We start from the raw sequence: 17798 nt of genomic DNA on the forward strand, positions 1-17798 counted from the left end.
CAGGCCACGCCCGTACGCAAATACGACCCCGCCTTCTCCGGTGAGGCCACCGCCCCGCCCCGCCCCGCCCCGCGCATTGGCCAGTCCCTGGCACAGCGTGCACGTGAACCTCACTGAGACTTTCCTCCAGGATTTCCTAGCCTGGGCTCCTTTCCCCTTCATGACCCCTGACCTCAGACCCTCTTCTGTTCCGAGTCCGAGAGTTGCTTCGGGAGGCGCCCCGCACCCTCAAATCTTCCAGCTAACCCCACGGTTCTCCCAGTCCAGCGGGGGCGGGCAGAAGCAGTGACGAGGCACTTTTTGCAAGGAATGGGAGGGGGAATGAACAGACCCCGGCGTCCTGGTTTGCGATCGGTTCAGCTTTGGTGGTGGGGACGCCCGGCTGCGACCAAGGCGGGGTTCTGGCCACCGCTGCGCCTCCGGCTCCCGCCCGATCCTGTGGGTTTGGCAAAGCAGCTGGCAGGGGCATTAAGGCCCATTAGCAAAGGCGAGGTTGCTGGGAGCCGGGCGCCGGGGAGGTGGTGTGTGGGGGGAGAACTTCTCAGCTGCCGCAGCCTTACGAGCAGGTGGTCAGCATGTGCGGGAGGGGTGAGGGGGTGGAGGGAAAAGGGGGAAGGAGGTTCCCGGCAACAGATGGCACGGACAGGACTGGTGCTTTCAGACAAGAGGGTGGGAGGGGGCTGGCCATCTGCACCTGGAGGCTAACTGCGAGCTCCTCCCCCTCGCCCCCAGCGCAAAGAAAAAGAGCTGGGGGAAGGGGAAGGCCAATTTTATTCAAACTAAAGGTTCAAACATCCCCCCCCCTCCCGCCCCGCAACACGGGATGGACGGGAAGAAGGCAGCTGGTGGTGGGGTGAAGGAAGCAAAGGTGAGGGCTGCCTCCACCAACCACCACCCCACCTCTCTCACTAGCCAGATCTGTGGGAGACCTGAGGCGCAGCTGAGGGACTCCCCTCTAGACGAATCTGCATCTCCATCATGGTGTGCAGGGGGCCTGAGGCTCTCTCAAATGCCGGCAGGAATAAATTAAGCTCTGACATAGAGTTCCCGGATGGCCACTCTGGGGTGGGGAATGCGGGATACGGAGGCGTGAAGTGGAGAGTTCCCTAGCCCCAGCATTCCCCAAGCCCCAGGGAAGGGCGCTAGGCAAGACTGGGAAACCCAGGCGGTGTCCTCAGACAGAAGCAGAGTGGGAAAGAGGCATCACAGCTGGGGATGGCCCCCTACTGGCCGGATTTCCCGGAGGGAAGCTGTCTGAGGGGCTTTGATCCGACGTCAACTCTGGTCAGGAGGCTTCGGGAACTGGTTGAGCCTGGCGACTAGCCCAGTATCGATGGTAGGTGTCCTGGAAGAGGTCCCGGCAGTCGATGTGGGCGCGGAGGCGGGCGCAGGCTAGGAAAGCCCCTGCCAGTTTGCGGTGCAGGGCATAGGTCTCCTCGGGCGGTGGGCGGAGCCGATGCTGCAGCAGCACCGGGATGAGGCACTGCACGCGGTGGGCAGTGTCACCTGCCCCAAAGTCGTAGGGGCCATGGGTGGCGAAAGGTTCCCCCAAGATCATCACGGCCTCCACGTGGGCATCCGAGAATGCCTAGGGATGGGGCAGAGCAGAGGCACCCAGTATGAACAGCTCTCCACTTAACCCAGAAGGGACAAGCAGCTTTTAGCTAGAGTCTCCAATACCAACACAAGCCCCGCTCCTTCCAGAGCCCCCAGGAGACAAGCAGCTCCCTACTCCTTCCCCCCAAAACAGCCCTTCACTCCATCTGGGAACCTCGGGTAGATAAGCAGTCCTCTATAGAACAGAGAAGCAGCCTCCATTCCCAGACCCCCAGTACCCACTCCAAGTAGTGCCCATTCCCCTATTCCTTCCCAGAGCCCCCCAGTACAGATCAGCAGTTCCCCACTCCCCCAGCGTTAAGCAGCCCCGAGCCCCTCTGACAGACACCAGCCCCTACTCCCACTGTGTCTCCGCACCTTGGTTTCAAAGCCTGTGAGGAATTTGAGGTCCCGGGATTTCTGCAGCACCTGATCTCTGTCTCCATTGGCTGCAGCCATCACTACCTGGGGAGAAGGGTATGGGGCACAGGGTCAAAGGCCCCAGCAGGGGCGGGATTCAAGGGTTCAAGGAGATGTCTGGGGAAATGGAGACCCAGAGCTGGATGCCAGCCCCCACTGTATCCACGTCCCTTCTCGCCTGCTTAGACCTTCTCTCATCTAGAAGCCTGTCCTGTCCCTCCTCAACCTGCCCCTGTCTGTTTCTCTCAAGACCTTCCAAAACCTAGAGGATGGGAGTGAGTCAGGGTTTCTGCCTGTCTGCCTGGGAACACACAGCCTGCCTGGAAACTAAACGGTGAAACAGCACAGAAGAAAATAAATGTCAAGTGCTGCTCATGGGTCCACACACTCAACTGGCCAAGGATGTGACTGTGACTGAAAACTGCATCCGACGTTGCTACTGGGCCATCTCTGTGATCACCTGGTTGATGTTGATACCTGTCTCCGGGACTGGACTTGGGGCCCTGAGAGAGCCTCAGGAGGCCCTTGGTGAACCTTTGTTTAGCAAATGAGTGTGTGGAGCTGAGCACCTCTCCGGCCGTGAGGGCACGCCGGGTTGGCAGACAGAAGCCAGAGCCAGCCTGCCTGGGCTCAGTCCCAGCTCTGCCACTGCTGTCTGACTCAGGAAGGCCCTTGCCTCAGGCCTCTGCCTTCTTATCTGTGAAGTGGGGATGCTGAGTTATCTTCTTCATGGGGTCGTTGTGAGGATAAAGGAGGTGACAGCTGTGCTGAGCACTGTGCCTGCATGTAAGAAGCACCATAAATATTATCAGCTACTACGGTTATTAAGAGGTAGATGTGAAGGTTCCGACTTCACATAAGACGAAAAAGAGACTCTCAGGGGGCAATAGCAAGGCAAGGGGTGGAACCTGGGCGAACTCTTAACCACTGAGTGGCTCTTTCTTGGGAGGAAGGGGAATACAGGATTAAATCTGGCGGTTCTATTCTGTCTCAGCATCCCTGCCCAAGCCTGTCTGGCCATCTGTCAGGCTTGTGGTCCTTGGGGGCCAGTGTGACAGGGCTTTTTGAAACTGGAAAAGGCTGGGGAGGTGGCAAGAGGGCCATGCTAAACAGGCTGGGGGTGGGGGACATGAGATGTCCCAACTACCCAGAAAGGCCTTGCTTTGTGCCTCAAGTGGCCTGCAGAGAGGGCCCCAGGGGGCCAGTGTGTTGGGGGGGGCGGTTACTAGCTCCTCCTTCCTACTGGCATCTCAGGGGTGGCCCCACCATCCTCCAGTCTTCAAGCCAGAGCCCAGGGTCTTGTCCAGGACACCTCTCTTTCTCTCCCCACAGCCTCACTGGGCTTCCAATACCACTCATTATTCAGAGGGGGTTTCCTAATTCTTAATGTGCCCCTCTCCTGCTCAAGTCCCTCCCATGGCTTCACAGGGCACCCAGATAAAGTACAAGTGGCAAAGCATGGCTTCTCGGACCCAGAGTGATTTGGCTCCAATCTCATCGCTGGCTCCTGCTCGGCCGCCCACCTGCCCACCTAGTCAGAACGTGAACTTTTCAGTCTTTTAGACCTTTACTAATCAAAATGTGGTCTCTGTAAGGGGAGATTTGGCATTATCTGGGAGTGTGTTAGAAATGCAGCATTTTATGCCCAACTCCAGCCCAGAATCTGCATTTTAACTAGGTCATGGGGCGCGGTGTTTCACATGCATGTTAAAGTTTGAGAAGCGCTGCTCTAATGGGAATATTCCTTCTCACCTCGTGGCCTTTGCACATGTTATTGGTCTGGAATACCCTCCTAGCTGCTTCCTGATTGGTCTCCTCATCCCTCAGGTCTCAACTCTGATTCCTCTTCCTCCAGGAAGCCCTCCCTGACTCCTCGGCTGGGCTAGGCTCCTTTGAGTTCCTACAGCGCCCTGTGCTTCCTCATTCCACCCCTGACCACTCTGGGTCCTCACTGTCTCCCCCCCCACCACCACCACCACTGGGCTATATTGGTCACTGTTGTCCCCAATATTACCCAGAATGGGGCTGGGCAGAGAGAGGTATCAAAGAATGTTTGAATTGATGACTAAATGAGAAGAAGACCAGGTCGACTGTCTAATCTCGCCACATTAATGAGATAGTGTTCTCTGTGACCTCTGAGACAAACTGGCCCTGGTGAGCGGGAGGGACAGTGGAAGGGATGGGGCGACGAGCGAGGAAACACCTCCTGAGGACAGAGCAGCCCCTTAGGGATCAGCTTGCCAAGAAGGTATGTGAGCACGAGGCCGGACACCAAGGCCTTGGGCAGTGTGAGGTGTGGGGAGGCGGAAGCATGGCCATCATGGGCTTTTCTTTTAGGAGGAGGGAGGCTGGTCCACATTAGGAGCACGGGCCCTGGACCCAGACCACCTGAGTTTGAATCCCAGGTTGGGTGTGACCTTGGGCAAGTGACTTAACCCCTCTGAGGTCCAGTTACTTCATCTGTAAAATAGGGCTAAAAATGGTCCTTACCCTGTGAAGCTGCTGTATATTTTAAATCAGTTACCATAGGTATAGCGCTTAAAACAGCACTGACATAATATTAAGTGCTTAGTATTTGTTAGCTACTGTTAAGACTATTATTTCTTATTTCTTAATTCCAGATACTATATTTCTCCTCACCCTTGCCTCAGTATCTGGCTTGAGCCTTGGCCCTTCAGAGACCCCGGAGTTGGGGAGACTCACCTCAATGTAATGGTCTGTGAATTCGGTCCCAAATTCCCGGCTTGCACCAAAGTCCAGCAAAGTCACCTGGGAACGAGGACGGTGAAAGGGGCGCTGGGAGTCCACCAATGCTTCCCATTGTCTGTCCAGGGTGGCTAGGGTCCATCTTTCCCTCCCTACACCCTGTCCCCTCCTGCAAAGTCCCTGCCTCAGGTCTCCACACGTCTAACCTACCACCATATGAAGCTGAAGGAAGCTGGCTTTTATTTTTTTGGTCCTAATTGTTTTTATAACATGTTTTAGGCATAGAAAAAAATCCAGAGAATAATAAAATATATGGAAAAGTGAACACCTACGAATGTCATTACCCAGCTTAAAATATAAAATACTATCAATCCAGGTGAGGCCTTCCGTGTACCCCAACCTGCTTCTACCTCCCCCACATCCCTGCCCTCTCTTCCAAGGTCACCACTTTCCTGAAATCACCATGTGTGTATTTCTACATGTTTCTGTATATGTGTGCACCCATGAACAATCCATAATGTTTTGTATACTTGAAAACTTCATTTAAGTGGCATCTATGATAGTTATCCTGCAACCTACTCTTTGTGGCCAGCAAGTTTTGTGATTTATCTCCACTGCTATGTGCAGCTCTGGCTCATTCATTCGCTTTTCACTGGTGTGTAAGGACTTCATTGTGAGAGTACATCACAATGCATTTATCTGGTTGATGGGCATTGTGGGTGTTTCTGGGTTTTGCTATTAAAAACACTGCTCAATGAACATGTGTTGGAGTTTCTCTAGGGCAGTGGAGTTCAGACTATTGATCACAACCCACAATAAGAAATGCAGATTATACTGGGCACCAGTGCCAATGCCACATAAATACAAGTGTCAAACAAAAGTGTCCCGAAATATTATAGCTCCCTCCCACTGATACTATTCTAGGACTTGTAAATGAAAAAATGTAGTTGAGACCCAATCAATTGACGTCAGGACACATATTACCTTCTGAGGTCAGAAAAACCCTTTTCTGGGGTGTCAGCCTAGAGGGATGTAAGGTGTGTGTGCCCTTGGGGGGAGGGGGGTGGCAAGGGACTGAGGCTGGAGACTAAGTGGGGCCACGTCACACTCAGCAAAGCTCTCAGACTTGATCCCCAGGGTGCCGGAGCACTGTGGAGGGGACAGTGTGGCCAGATTTGTGTTTCCGAAAGATCCCTCTGGGGACAGAATGGGCACAGACCACGTCGGAGGGCCATGTGGCAACCACATGCGCTGCGAGTCTCTCGGTCCTGTGTCCTCTGCCGGGAACGCTCTCCCCTGCTCTGCAGATGGCTGTCCCCTTCTCATCTTTCTGTTTTCAGCTTTAATGGCACGTCCAAGAAGCCTTCCCTGACCCCACATACCCAAGCAGGGTCAGCCACTTTCCCTGGCTTCCCACAGCCCCCTGGGACTCCCCCACCACTGACCACTCTGGCCTGTGCTTCTCCATCATGGCACTAACTACTCTAGGTCGTCACTGTTTGCTGACGGGTCCCCCCACTGGACTGGAAACACTGAAAAGGTGAGGATCAGGGTTGTCTTGGCATCATTATCAAGAGGCAGGTACTGGGTGCTCGGTGTGCTCTAAATGAATGACAAGTGTGGTCGTGATGACTGACTACCTTCCAAAAGTTGTGCTCCCTCTTCTATACTGTCACATTGCCACTAGGAAGCCACGGCCTAGACAGGGACTCCATTTCCCAGTATCCTTTGCACCTAGACAGGCCCTGTGACCAGTTCTCATTAAGGAATAGTAAAGGGAATGACGTGTCACTTCTGGGCAAAGCACTTAGACAAGGGGTTACCCTCTCAATCTCTCTCCCTTTCTACTGGAAAGAGCATTGCAAGGCCTAGGGGATGGTATAATCAAGAAAGGGAAGGAGCCTTGGGCCCCTGAATCACCGCCTGGAGCAGGGCCACCCCAGCTTGTTACACGGGTAATGAACTATTATTGTGTTGAGCTGTATTGTGTGAGAAATATCGGGAAATATCTATCAGGGCAGCTAATGTACCCTGGCACACATCACAAGGAACCAACCTGGTGGCTGGAGGCGTCATACAGGAAGTTGGCCCAGTTGGGGTCTGTTTGCATGAAGCGGAACTCAAACAGCTCCCGCAGACACAGCCTGAGGAGCTGGAAGCAGATCTGGGGTGGGGAGAAGGAGGACCGGACACCTCAGAGTCATCTGGCCCTGTAAAGCCCTCTAGCCTGGAGAGCACCCATGGGTCTGGCCTGCCCTGCCATGGGGCAGCACCCTCCCTACTGTCCCACGAGACCACATACCTGGTTCCGGATGTCCTGGCTTAGGCTCTGGCATTGGTCCAGGGGGACCCCTCCAGCCAGCTCCATGCCCAGCACCCGCTTCGTGCAGAGTTCTTTAATCACTGCCGGCACCCGGAAGAAGGGGTCGTCTGCCAGCAGCTGCCTGGGGCGGAAGGGAGGCAGGCGACAGGACTTAGTGCTTCAGGCCCCTGTGGCCCAGGCTGAGGCCTCCTCCTCATCCTTTGAGAAGCGCTCCATGAGCAGCGTATGTCTTGCCTTCTCTCCTGCTCTCCTGTTGCCTCTGTGTGCCGAGTCATGGCCAATGCTTGGCTAGACTGACATTCATTCATTCATTCATTCATTCATTCCACAAACATCTCCGTAGGGCCTAGTGTCCCTGCCCCTAAGCCGGGTGCCACTGGAGACCCAGTCACCACTTCCCCACCAGAAACACTTCTAAGACATCCGTTTGCCCCATGATGAATTCAATGCATTAAGCTCGATGAACAATACTTTATCTCAACTTACAAATTAATCCATCCGAAAAAAAATAGTCAGATATATAAATCTGAGTCCATACTGATACTCACTGGCCACTCCTTGGACTCATTATGCAGAACACTGGTTAATTAAGGGAAAGAATCCTTCTCAGTGTCTGTCCTTGTGGACAATGCCGGGGGACAGAGCAGTGGGCAAGCCCCATTACATACACCAGAGATCACACTCCAACAATCCAACAGTCCCATAACAGAGTGAGATGTGTCAGTATAAGATTTGGGAGGCAGAGAATGTGAGTGAGGGCTCTGGCTGGGGACCTGCGGGATGGCTGGAGCAGAGTGAGCTGGGGAGCAGAGTGAGCTGGGGAGCAGGGGCTGGGTAAGGGCCAAGGACTGATGTGGGTGTTATTCTAAGGGCACTGGGCAATCCCGGGAGGGAGGGCTCTCCCCAGATCACACAAGGAGTGCTCGGGCCCAGCTCGCTTCACACCCTCCTCCAGGTGCTGCTTCTAGGCTTGTATTTTTTTCTTCATTTATAAAATCTCTGAACCTTCCTCATGAATGGATGAGGCCACATGCTAACCATTTAATCAGCACGATTCCCTTTTATCCTCACTGCCCTGGGAGGATACTCCCCCAAGGGGAGTATTTGGACCACCCACCTGTTAAGGGTTGACCCGGGGCTGGATCCCACATCTGTCTGAGTCCAGGGCCCAAGCCCCCAAACCCTGCCTTCTACTGCCCTTTCTCCATCTACAGAGCCAACGTGGCTCAACAAACATCTGCCGCACCATGGAGGGTCTCACGGAGGTGTGGTTAACTCCGGCACAGCGTGATGCTTCTGCCACGCAAACACGTTCGTTGTTCCCTGTGGCTGTACTGCATTCATTTTCGCTGCTGTATGATATTCCGCTGATGAATGTACCATAATTTATTTATCTACCACACCGGATAAATTTTATAGATTTGAGTTGTTTTCAATTTGAACTTGTTGACAGGCACTTAGTGACACAATGAGTGACCATTACATCTCCCCCACTGGAGTGCGGTGGTTACCCAATCCACTCCACAGATGAGAACACAGAAACTTAGAGAAAGGAACCTGCCCAAGCTTACAGAGGACAAAGGGGATGAATGAAGTAATACGTGAAAGAATGGATGGACGAACAAACGAATAAAGAGGAAAAGGGTTTGCCAGCCCTACCCCAGGGCTCCAGTTGCCAGAGGCTGTGGTGGTACCTGCTTCCCACTCAGCCAGGGAGGGGAAAAAAGGAAGCTGGAGGGAAGGGGTCCTCCAGGGGCCTGCAGGGGGCTCAGCTCACCTGAAATTCTGGGCACAAGCCGCCTCCCGCCGGTAGTCACACTCCCAAGCCAGCTCCTGCTGCAGTGCCTGCAGACTCTGCTCAGCAAACAGGCCTGAGGCGGTGGCTGTGTCAGACAGGGAAGGCCACAGCCTGTCCCATCCCACCAGCCCGACCCCTCAGGCTCCCACTCGTGACGTCTGCTCTTGCCAATCGTCTTCCTCTGTCTCTCTCGCTGCCCCTCACACCTTCTGTTCCATGCCCTTCATCTGCATTATCTGTCCACACACTTCTCCTCTGTCCTTCATACAACTGTGGGCTCTTCTGAAGTCTCTCCCCTGGGGTCTGGCTCCCACAGGCACGCACACCAGTCCCCAGGCATCTCTCACAGTCACACGCCCCTCGCATTCTTTTCCACACTCTCTCACATTCTCTCTGCCTCTCCCTCTCACACACACACACACACACACACACACACACACACACACACACACCCACACACACACACACACACCTTGCTCCATCTTCAGGCTCTCTCCCATGCAGTAACACAAACATGAGTTCTTCCTGTTTCTATGGCTCTTTTTCAGACCTACCGTCCCTCTCTGCACACCCTGTGTCTGTTTCTGAATTTCAGTCTGGGCTTCTGTCTCTCTGTCAGAATTCTCGAGTTTGTCTTTTTCTCACACACTTGTACTTTCTGGGCTCTCCCTGGGGTACCTCGTTTCTGTCTCACATGCACACTTACACACTCACTCACACGCAGGCACGCCCTGCCCTGCCTACTTGCTCTCTGGGGTGTGTCTTGCAGTCAGGGGTGGAGGGGGCGCCTTACCGTCAGGCAGGGCCATGCTCATCTTGAGCACTGCCAGCAGGTTCTGGACGTCGCTCTGGATGCTCTGGGCAACGCCTGGGTACTGCAAGGGGAGGAGGGGGCAGGGTGGGAGTCACTCCTCTGAGACAGCAGGATGCCCACCGCTACCTGTCCGGCCGCCCCACTTACCTGGATCTTCACGGCCACCTCCGTCCCGTCCCTGAGCATGCCCTGGTGCACCTGCCCGATTGAGGCGGCGGCAAAGGGCACCTCCTCCAGAGAAGCCACCTTGGCCTGCCAGTCCCTGCCAAGCTCTTCTTCCAGGACTCTCTGGGGAGAGTGGTTGTGACAACCATCACTGATTACAGGCTGAGTTCATTCCCCGTGCGAGAACTTTACTAAGAACCCTGGCACTAATCACACGCTGGGTGCTGGGCCGATGAAGCTCTTGGCTGCTACCCCACTTTACAGATGAGAAAACTGAGGCTCACAATGACATCTCTCAGCCAAGGTGAAGCACCTGCCGCTGGCGGACGGGGAGGCCCAGCATAGCTTGTCTCCCAAGCCTGTACTCCTGAGGTTGTGTGCGCTGTTGTTGGGAATTGCTATTATGCATAGTTAAGATTGATAGTAAGTCTTTATTATAATTGTATATTGTATTATTAGTTCAGTTTGATAAAGAAGAGTTAAAATTGACAGAGGGCTTCCTGTGGGCCAGGTTCTGTTCAGACTCCCCACTGAACAGCAATAACCACCTAGGATCACATGGCGAGTGAGCAGAACAGAGATCAGAAGGCAGGTGGGCGGATGGATTCCAGATTCTACCCCCGTACCCAATTATTACCAGATCTTGGGTGCTTACTCACTGCCAGGCGCTTTGCCAACCTATTTACAGGTACCCTCTCCTTTAGAAACCAGTAATAATAACAACCGAAAGCGACATGTCACCCGTAGTGTGTCAGGGGCCCTTCTAAGTGCTCTCCGCACCCTAACTTACATAACACCATCACACAGGTGCTGCTATCACGTCGCCATTCCACAGATGAGGACACCAAGGCTCAGAGAGGTCAGGCCATGTGTCTGGGATCACGCAGGTAGGAAGTGGCAGAGCCAGACTTTGAACTCATGAAGCCTGGCCCTTCTCCACTGCGCTCACTGCCCCGTTAACAGCCCACTGGCCTGCGGGGGACTGGACTCGGCCCTCGGCACCAGCCTCTCATTTAATCACCACGACGAGCCTATGAAGTGTGTGCTTTGGTGATCTCCATTTGATAGATAGGGAAACTGAGGCCCAGAGTCAGACAGAGAGTAGAGACGCGAAGCCGGGGCGTCGGGCAGGTGGAGCTCCTCCCTGGCTAGCCTCACCGCTGGGCACTCACCAGCATTTGCCAGCGGGGCATGAAGTCGGCGCTCTGGCGGACCCGCTCGAAGATGCGCTGCAGCTGGGGGCTGATGAAGCTGTTGTCTTGGGAGATAGGGGGACAAGGGACAGTGAAGCAGTGAGAGAGGAGGTCGGGGGGGGACCCCTGGGGGAGTATCTGAAGTTGGGGCTTGTTGGTGGGTGGGATGGGGTAGAAGTGAGGTCAGGGGTCGAGGGTCATGCTATACCCTGGATGCTGAGCATTTGGCCAACCTTGAGGGCGGCCCCCCGAACGGTACACAAAGTCTGCACAATCCGCTCGGCATTGGCCTCTGACAGGAAAGGGCTGGAGCCTGGCTGGGAGCCGCCTTCTGGGGTGGAGAGAATGATCATTAGTATTGCAATCATAAAAACAATCAGTATTAATACCACTACACACCACCAGAATGGCCAGACTGAAAAAGACAACAGCAAGTGTCGGCAAGGACGTGGAGCAGCCCGAATTCCCATGCTGCTGACGGGGGTGCCGTGGCCCGAATTCCCATGCTGCTGGCGGGGATGCTGTGGCTCGGGCCCTTCGTGAACCAGTGGGAAGTGTCTAGTGAAGCACACACCTGCACCGGGTGCAGCTTCTCTCCTACGTGACTACCCAAGAGAAAACGCGTGTGTCCACCGACAGATATGTCCCAAGAAGAGTCACCACAGCAGTATTCATGACAGTCCCAAATTAGAAACATCCCAAATGACCATCAATACAACTAACAAAAGAATTATGAAACAGTCACAGAGTGACTTCTATGGGACGGAACAAACAACCCAGATCCACTCACAGCAACGTGGGTACATCTCTCAAAAAGAATGTTGAGGCAAAGAAGCCAAACACGTACAAGAATGCACGGTCTGAAACAGCCCAAACTCGGGGTCGGAAGCCGAGACAATGGTTGCCCTTGACCGGCCGGGATGAGGAATGAGGGGAGCTTCTGGAGAACCCGGGCATCGATTCTCAAAGTGTGGTCCGGGGACCCCTGAGCATCCCTAAGACTCTTCAGGGGGTCTGTGAGATCACAACTTTTTTCATAATAATATTAATACGGTATCTGCTCTTTTTCTTTATTCTCATTCTCCCAGGAATGCTCAGGGGAATTTTCCAGAAGCTCTATGACCGGTGGTGGTGCCACCACTGTGATGGCAGATGGAACGTGTGTATGTGTTCTCGTGTATTAAATTTTTCAGTCTTAATCTCGAATACAGTAAATATCCACATATATAACCTACATAAACAAGCTCTCTGCAGTCCTCATTCTATTTTTTAAGAGCTTTACGGAGATAGAACTCACTCATTTAAGGTGTGCCATTCAATGGCTTCTAACATATTCACTACTGCAACTATCACCACAACCAACTGTAGAACATTTCATTGCCCCAAAAAGCCCCTTACGTATTAGCAGTCACCGCTCCCAGCCCCCAACCACTTGCCCCTAAGTCCTTGGAAACCACCAATCTACTTCCTGTCCCTATAAATTTTCCTATCCTTGGCATTTCCCATCAATGAAATCATACAGTACGTGGTCTTTTATGTCTGGCTTCCTTCACTTAGGACAGTGCTTTCAAGATTCATCCACTTTATAGCATGGATCAGTACTTCATTCCTTTTTATGGCTGAATAATATTGCACTGCATGTTTTTTTAATCCACTCCTCAGTTTTAAGGGTGTGCAGGGATCCTGAGACCAAAAAATGTGAGAAATGCTCTTCTAGGGTTTCTTAATCAGGGTGCACAGATGCGTCCAATTTGTGAAAATTAATCCAGCTGTATGCTTATGATATGCACGCAGTTCTATATGCAAATTGTATTATTATTCAATAAAGTGTTAATTATTCTTTTATTTGTTAAAAATTTAATCCACTCTTTATTAAAGGCTCGCCCAGTGCCAGGCAGGATTCTAAATCTCTCTGTGGATTCTCTGGCAGAATCCCCACAATCGCCCCGAGAAGTAAGAACTACCAATGCCTTAATTTTCAAGGTGATTCAGTGAGGTACAGTGCCTGGCCCCGGGTGACATGGCACAGAAGTCACGGAGCAGGGTGCTGACTCAGGTTGGCCTTATCCTAAAGCTTAATTTTCTACCTACGTCCAACTTTTTATTTTGAAAAAAATCCAGACAGAAGAGTTGCACCATGAACACCCACATGCCCGTTTCAAAGATTTTAACATTCTGCCTCATCTGTTTTATCTGTGTGTACCCAAACACTTACTATTATTTTTCTGTGGATCCATTTGCATGGAGTTCCACTCAACCTGTGCTAAGAATAAGGACATTCCTCTGTACAGTGTCATAATCACACCTAAGAGAATTAACACTAATCCTCTAATATGTGTATCCAGTCCATACTTAGATTTTCCCAACTGTCCCTAAAAATCTTTTATAATTTTCTCCTCTAAGTTTTAAATTTTTCAATTATAGTTGACATTCAATATTATATTAGTTTCAGGTGCACAGCATAGTGGTTAGTCATTTACATACTTTATGAAGTGGTCCCCCCGATAAGTCTGGTGCCCACCTGACATCATAGTTATTACAATGTTATTGACTGTATTCTCTATGTTGTACTTTACAGCCCCATGATATAGTTATTTTTTTCAAACTGACACCCAATCATGGTTCACACATTCCATTTGTGAATTATTCTCTCTCTAGTCTCTTTTTATTCTAGAATACCCACACCCATTTTTGTTTCGGCCGCTGACTAGGGGGAATCTCACCCTCAGAGGCTGATCTCCAGACACCTCGTTCCATCTCTGTTGTACACAGACCGCCCCACCCCACCCCACCCCTGGCACTCCTATTTTCAGCTTTCCTCTCCTGCTCAGAGTTAGGAACTCAACTCCTGATGACTTTTATTTTTTTCTCTCATAACCTGCTTCTTCTATCCAGCACGACCCTGACAGCAGCTTCGTCCTGTTGTGAGCACTTCACAGTGACCCTCACAGGTGAGTATACTCTCATCACCTCCATTCCCCACATGAAGAAACTGGGGCTCTGAGGAGTGAAGTGAAGCCACTTGCCCCAGGTCACACGGCCAGGCCGGGGTCTGAACCCAGGCAGTGTGACCCACTCACCTGACTGTAGAGATCCTCCCGGCAGGGACTTCTTGGCCACCTCGGCCAGTGCTCCCAGCCCCAAGCCCACAGCCAGTCCTGAGGAGTGAGAGAGGACCCTTAGTGCCTGCTTGCCCAGGGCATTCTCCCCCTGACCCTCTCTCTTCTTTCCCTTTCTCTCTAAACACACTTGTCTCTGAGCTCTTTGTTGCCAACTCTCTGAATGTCTCTGTCCCTAACTCAGTCCCTTACTCTCTCCCTGCTTGGGGTTCCTTTCAAGGCGAGGCTACCTCTTTTTCTATTCCTCTCTCCTGGTCTCTGTCACCTGCGTCTGCAGTTCTCATGCTCTGTAACACATCCGAGTCACGTGAGGCACTTATATAAATACAACGCCCAAGCCCTACCCGAGCTTCTAAGTAAACTGGCCCGAGGCCTCAGAATCTGTTTTTTTTTTTTTTAAAGCATCCTGGATGATTCTAATGTGCAGCCAAAGGTAAGAAGTTCCCAAAATGGCCCCAAGTTTCTCTGTGAGTTCCTACGAGTCCTGTTTCTCTACCCACACCTCCTTTTCTTCATACTCATCTTTCCTTTTCTAAGTCAGTTATTTCTCCATCTCCCCATTTCCCCCCACCTGGCACATCTGTCCAGGCCTCTTTCTGTTTCTTCTTTTGATGTTATTTCTCTGGCTCTGATTTCCTCTGCCTCCTCTCTCCCCTTGTCCCCAAAGATATCATGCGTCTCTGCCTCTTTCACTGTCACCATCTCTGTAAACAATCGTAGCTGGCACCTTCAACATTCCAGGGACCATTCCTAGTGTCTTATATGCATTAATTCACTGTCTTCACACCCTTGTGAGATAAGTTTTACAGGAAAACTTCCATTTTACGGAAAAGGAAATCGAGGCTCAGAGAAGTTAAAATAACTCATCCAGAGTCACAAAGTGAGGATGCAGCAGAATCAGCCCTTGAACCCTGGGCAGCCTGGTGTCAAAGCTCTAACCACTGCATTGGACTTCTTCTTTATACTGTGAATCGGTGTCTTTAAAACTTGAACCATGATCCACAGTACAGACATCTGCATTGTAATGGGTATAGACCAATGGATACATAATGTTCCATAGAACAAGATTTTCCCTTACTCTACAGGTTCATTCGTATTGTCCATTCTATTCTTCCTTTTAACGCTGGTTGCAACTCATTAAATTATTTCAAGCAGATTGAGACCTGAAGTTTGAACGATCCTGCTGCTTGACCTGGGGTCAAGTCATTTCACCTTCCTTGGCCTCCATGTCTTCATCTGTAGAATGGAAATACTCATCAACTCAGTGCAGAGAGCACATGTATGGGATCTTGCACATTCTTCCAAGTTCTCAATAAATGTTACGTTCCTCTCTATTTCTCTTGGTTTCGCAGGCCTTTGCCTTCACTTTCTTTCCGACTCTCCCTCCTGTCTCTGATTCACCCTGTCCCTTGGCTCATTCTGTAAATGTCACTTCCTCTGATCTAGCTCACAGTCTCCCACAGTCACACCTACCGCCAAAGTTGGCCAAGCGGCTGATGCGGGAGGCGGGCACCTTGCGTTCTCGAGAGCGGTCACTCAGCTGGGAAATGGGAAAAGGTCTGAGGACAGGGAGGTGCGCACAGTGCCCGGGGCGCCCAACCAACCTGCTACCACACCCTTCCCCAAGCTTGGCAGGCCAGCTGCCTTCATGGGGTGCTGCTGGCTGGGTGGGAAGCAATGATACCTGGGGCCGGGGTGTCTTCCTGAGCCGAGCCTCCCGTGCCTTGCGAATATCTTCCTCTCCCAGGCCTGTGCTAGGCTTACCCTGATGAAGTTTTCGGGCCCAAGAATCCCCATAGAGCCCCTGCAAGAGATGCGGACGTTGGTAAGGAGTGGAAGACGTGGGGTCTGCCATGTCCCCCCTCAGCCTCTTCCCCTTGGAGACCCTTCCCCGGCCTCTTACCTGCCAGTGGAGCCCAGGCCCCAGAGCCCCACAAGGCAGACCAACGGTCTGGCCCAACTGTCCACGGGTCCCCTGCAGTAGACCCCCCACCTTCAGCCACATCGCCTGGGGGAGAAGAGGAGGTATTATTCGGATAGGAGTTGTGGGACTGACCTCCCTGCTTTGCTCGCCCCCCGCCCCACCCGTCACCAAGCCCTTACATTCTTCCATGTCCACGCTAAGACTCCTACCCACCAAAGCCTTCCTCCCCTGTTATAGCCCCTCCAGTTTCTCCTGGTTCCCCTTCTCGTTGCTAGGAACCCATAGCTCTTCCTGCGCCCCTCCCAAAACCCACTCTCCCCCTGCCCCACTCCCTGCCCGTTGCTAGGGTTCTCCCCCGTTGCTAGACACCCACAGATCTTCCTGGGCTACCTCTCTACTTCTTTGAGCCACCCTCGTCGCTAGGAACCGCCTTCCCCTACGTTGTTAGGCGCCTACAATTCCTCCGGTATCCCCCCGCACCCCGTTACTGGGCACCTCCCCCCGTTGCTAAGCACCCACTGCTCCCAGGATTCTGGTCCGCAAAGCACGAAAGCCTCCTGCGCTTCCGGGAGTCTCCGCACGCCCGCCCCCTCCGGTCAACTAGCCAATGGCGGAGCAGCAGCTCTCTGACCCGCGCGACCCGCCCTGCTGTGTGTAGGGGGAGGAGGCGGGGGCGGAAAGAGGCGGGGCCTGAGGGTGGGCGTTGGGGCCTGCGTGGAATCTTTAAGGCAAAGCGGGAGCGCACACGTGCCCTTTGATGCCCTTCCATTCATCTCAAAGTTCCTCGTGCTGGGCGGACTTTTCTGTTCCCTCTACCGTCTTGTTTGCAGACACCCCTCTTCCTTACAAAGCCCACACCTCTGCTCTGCGGTAACATCTTGCCAAGCTCCCTTCTTATTTCTAGCCCCAGCAAGCTCAACATCTCTCCTTTGAGCGCATGTCTTCCCAGGAAACATTTCCCGTGCACATGGAGCCCCTCGACTTTGCACACCCACCCTCTGCTTCAAACACCACATCTTGGAACCCAGCCTCTTCCTTACTCACCAACTGTCTCCCTCTTGCACTCTCAACTCTTCTGTGTACATAAAGCCCCTCACACTCAGCCCCTTGAGCCCTGTTCCCTCTTACTCCCTGCTCTCTCTGCTCCCCGCCCACCTGCTGGATGGTGTGAGCGGGGGACCCCTCTGTTTCCTGTAGCCCTGACATTTCCCAGAACACACTCAGCCAAGATTCCCAGAGCTGAGTCAGGAGCCTTGGCATTCCAGAAAAACAGCTCCCAGCCCATCTGGGTGTGTGCGTTGGGTTGAGGGGGGGAGCAGGCCAACTTAAAGCCTGCTTCCCCTACAACAGACTGACTCACCCCTCTCCTTACAGTCTGTAATAGAAACAGCTGGCTGGGGCCTCTCTCCCACGGCTGAGAGAAGGAGGGGTGTGATGCTCCCCCCACAGACCCCTGCCCCAGTCTAACCCCTTTGTCAGGAATCAGACTTCCCTGTTTCTGTCCCTGTACTACATGATCTCAGAAGAGCCTTGACCTTTTCCGAAACTCAACTTCCCAGCCTGTGTGATGTACTAGGGGGCTCGTACTACGACTTCATTGATCTGTGAAGAGATGACTCATTTTAGAGCCCTGGAACTGTGCCCAATGCCCCTCTCACAAGTGACTCAATTTCATGAGAGAAACCCCACCCATCCACCCTGTCCTCCTTGAGACACAAGGGTCTGACTCAGGAGCTGAGT

General features: G+C 52.7%; 1 protein-coding gene across 7 annotated transcripts; it reads right to left on the minus strand.

The window, feature by feature from the left end:
- Positions 1-753: 753 nt before the first annotated feature.
- COQ8B (coenzyme Q8B) lies at positions 754-17236 on the minus strand. 7 transcript variants are annotated; one of them, XM_025050719.1, is made up of 15 exons: positions 17103-17236; positions 16038-16142; positions 15819-15938; positions 15608-15674; positions 14096-14173; positions 11224-11343; positions 10995-11080; positions 9805-9945; positions 9637-9718; positions 8823-8916; positions 7025-7166; positions 6779-6886; positions 4720-4785; positions 1975-2061; positions 754-1588 (listed from the first exon to the last, which is right to left on the minus strand). In XM_025050719.1, exons 2-15 carry the CDS (start codon positions 16137-16139, stop codon positions 1286-1288), a joined length of 1596 nt encoding a protein of 531 aa, XP_024906487.1. In that variant the 5' UTR covers positions 16140-16142; positions 17103-17236; the 3' UTR covers positions 754-1285. The 7 variants fall into 7 exon arrangements, with proteins under 7 accessions (XP_024906487.1, XP_024906479.1, XP_015450244.1 ...); XM_025050711.1 differs by having other exon boundaries at positions 11224-11346; positions 17103-17235; XM_015594758.2 differs by lacking the exon at positions 17103-17236 and adding an exon at positions 16574-16653 and having other exon boundaries at positions 1286-1588; positions 11224-11346.
- Between the last annotated feature and the right edge of the window lie 562 nt (positions 17237-17798).

Source organism: Pteropus alecto, unplaced genomic scaffold (assembly GCF_000325575.1).
Source record: "Pteropus alecto unplaced genomic scaffold, ASM32557v1 scaffold271, whole genome shotgun sequence".
In the NCBI taxonomy this organism is placed as follows: Eukaryota; Metazoa; Chordata; class Mammalia; order Chiroptera; family Pteropodidae; genus Pteropus; species Pteropus alecto.

What these genes read in the sequence shown, in the direction of transcription:
- COQ8B (XM_025050711.1), bottom strand. Translation starts at nt 16,139, where the DNA reads ATGTGGCTGAAGGTGGGGGGTCTACTGCAGGGGACCCGTGGACAGTTG. An exon ending in GAGCATGGCCCTGCCTGACG is followed by an intron (nt 8,917 to 9,636) that starts GTAAGGCGCCCC and finishes CCACCGCCTCAG; the next exon opens with GCCTGTTTGCTGAGCAGAGT. An exon ending in GCCAGGACATCCGGAACCAG is followed by an intron (nt 6,887 to 7,024) that starts GTATGTGGTCTC and finishes TCCCCACCCCAG; the next exon opens with ATCTGCTTCCAGCTCCTCAG.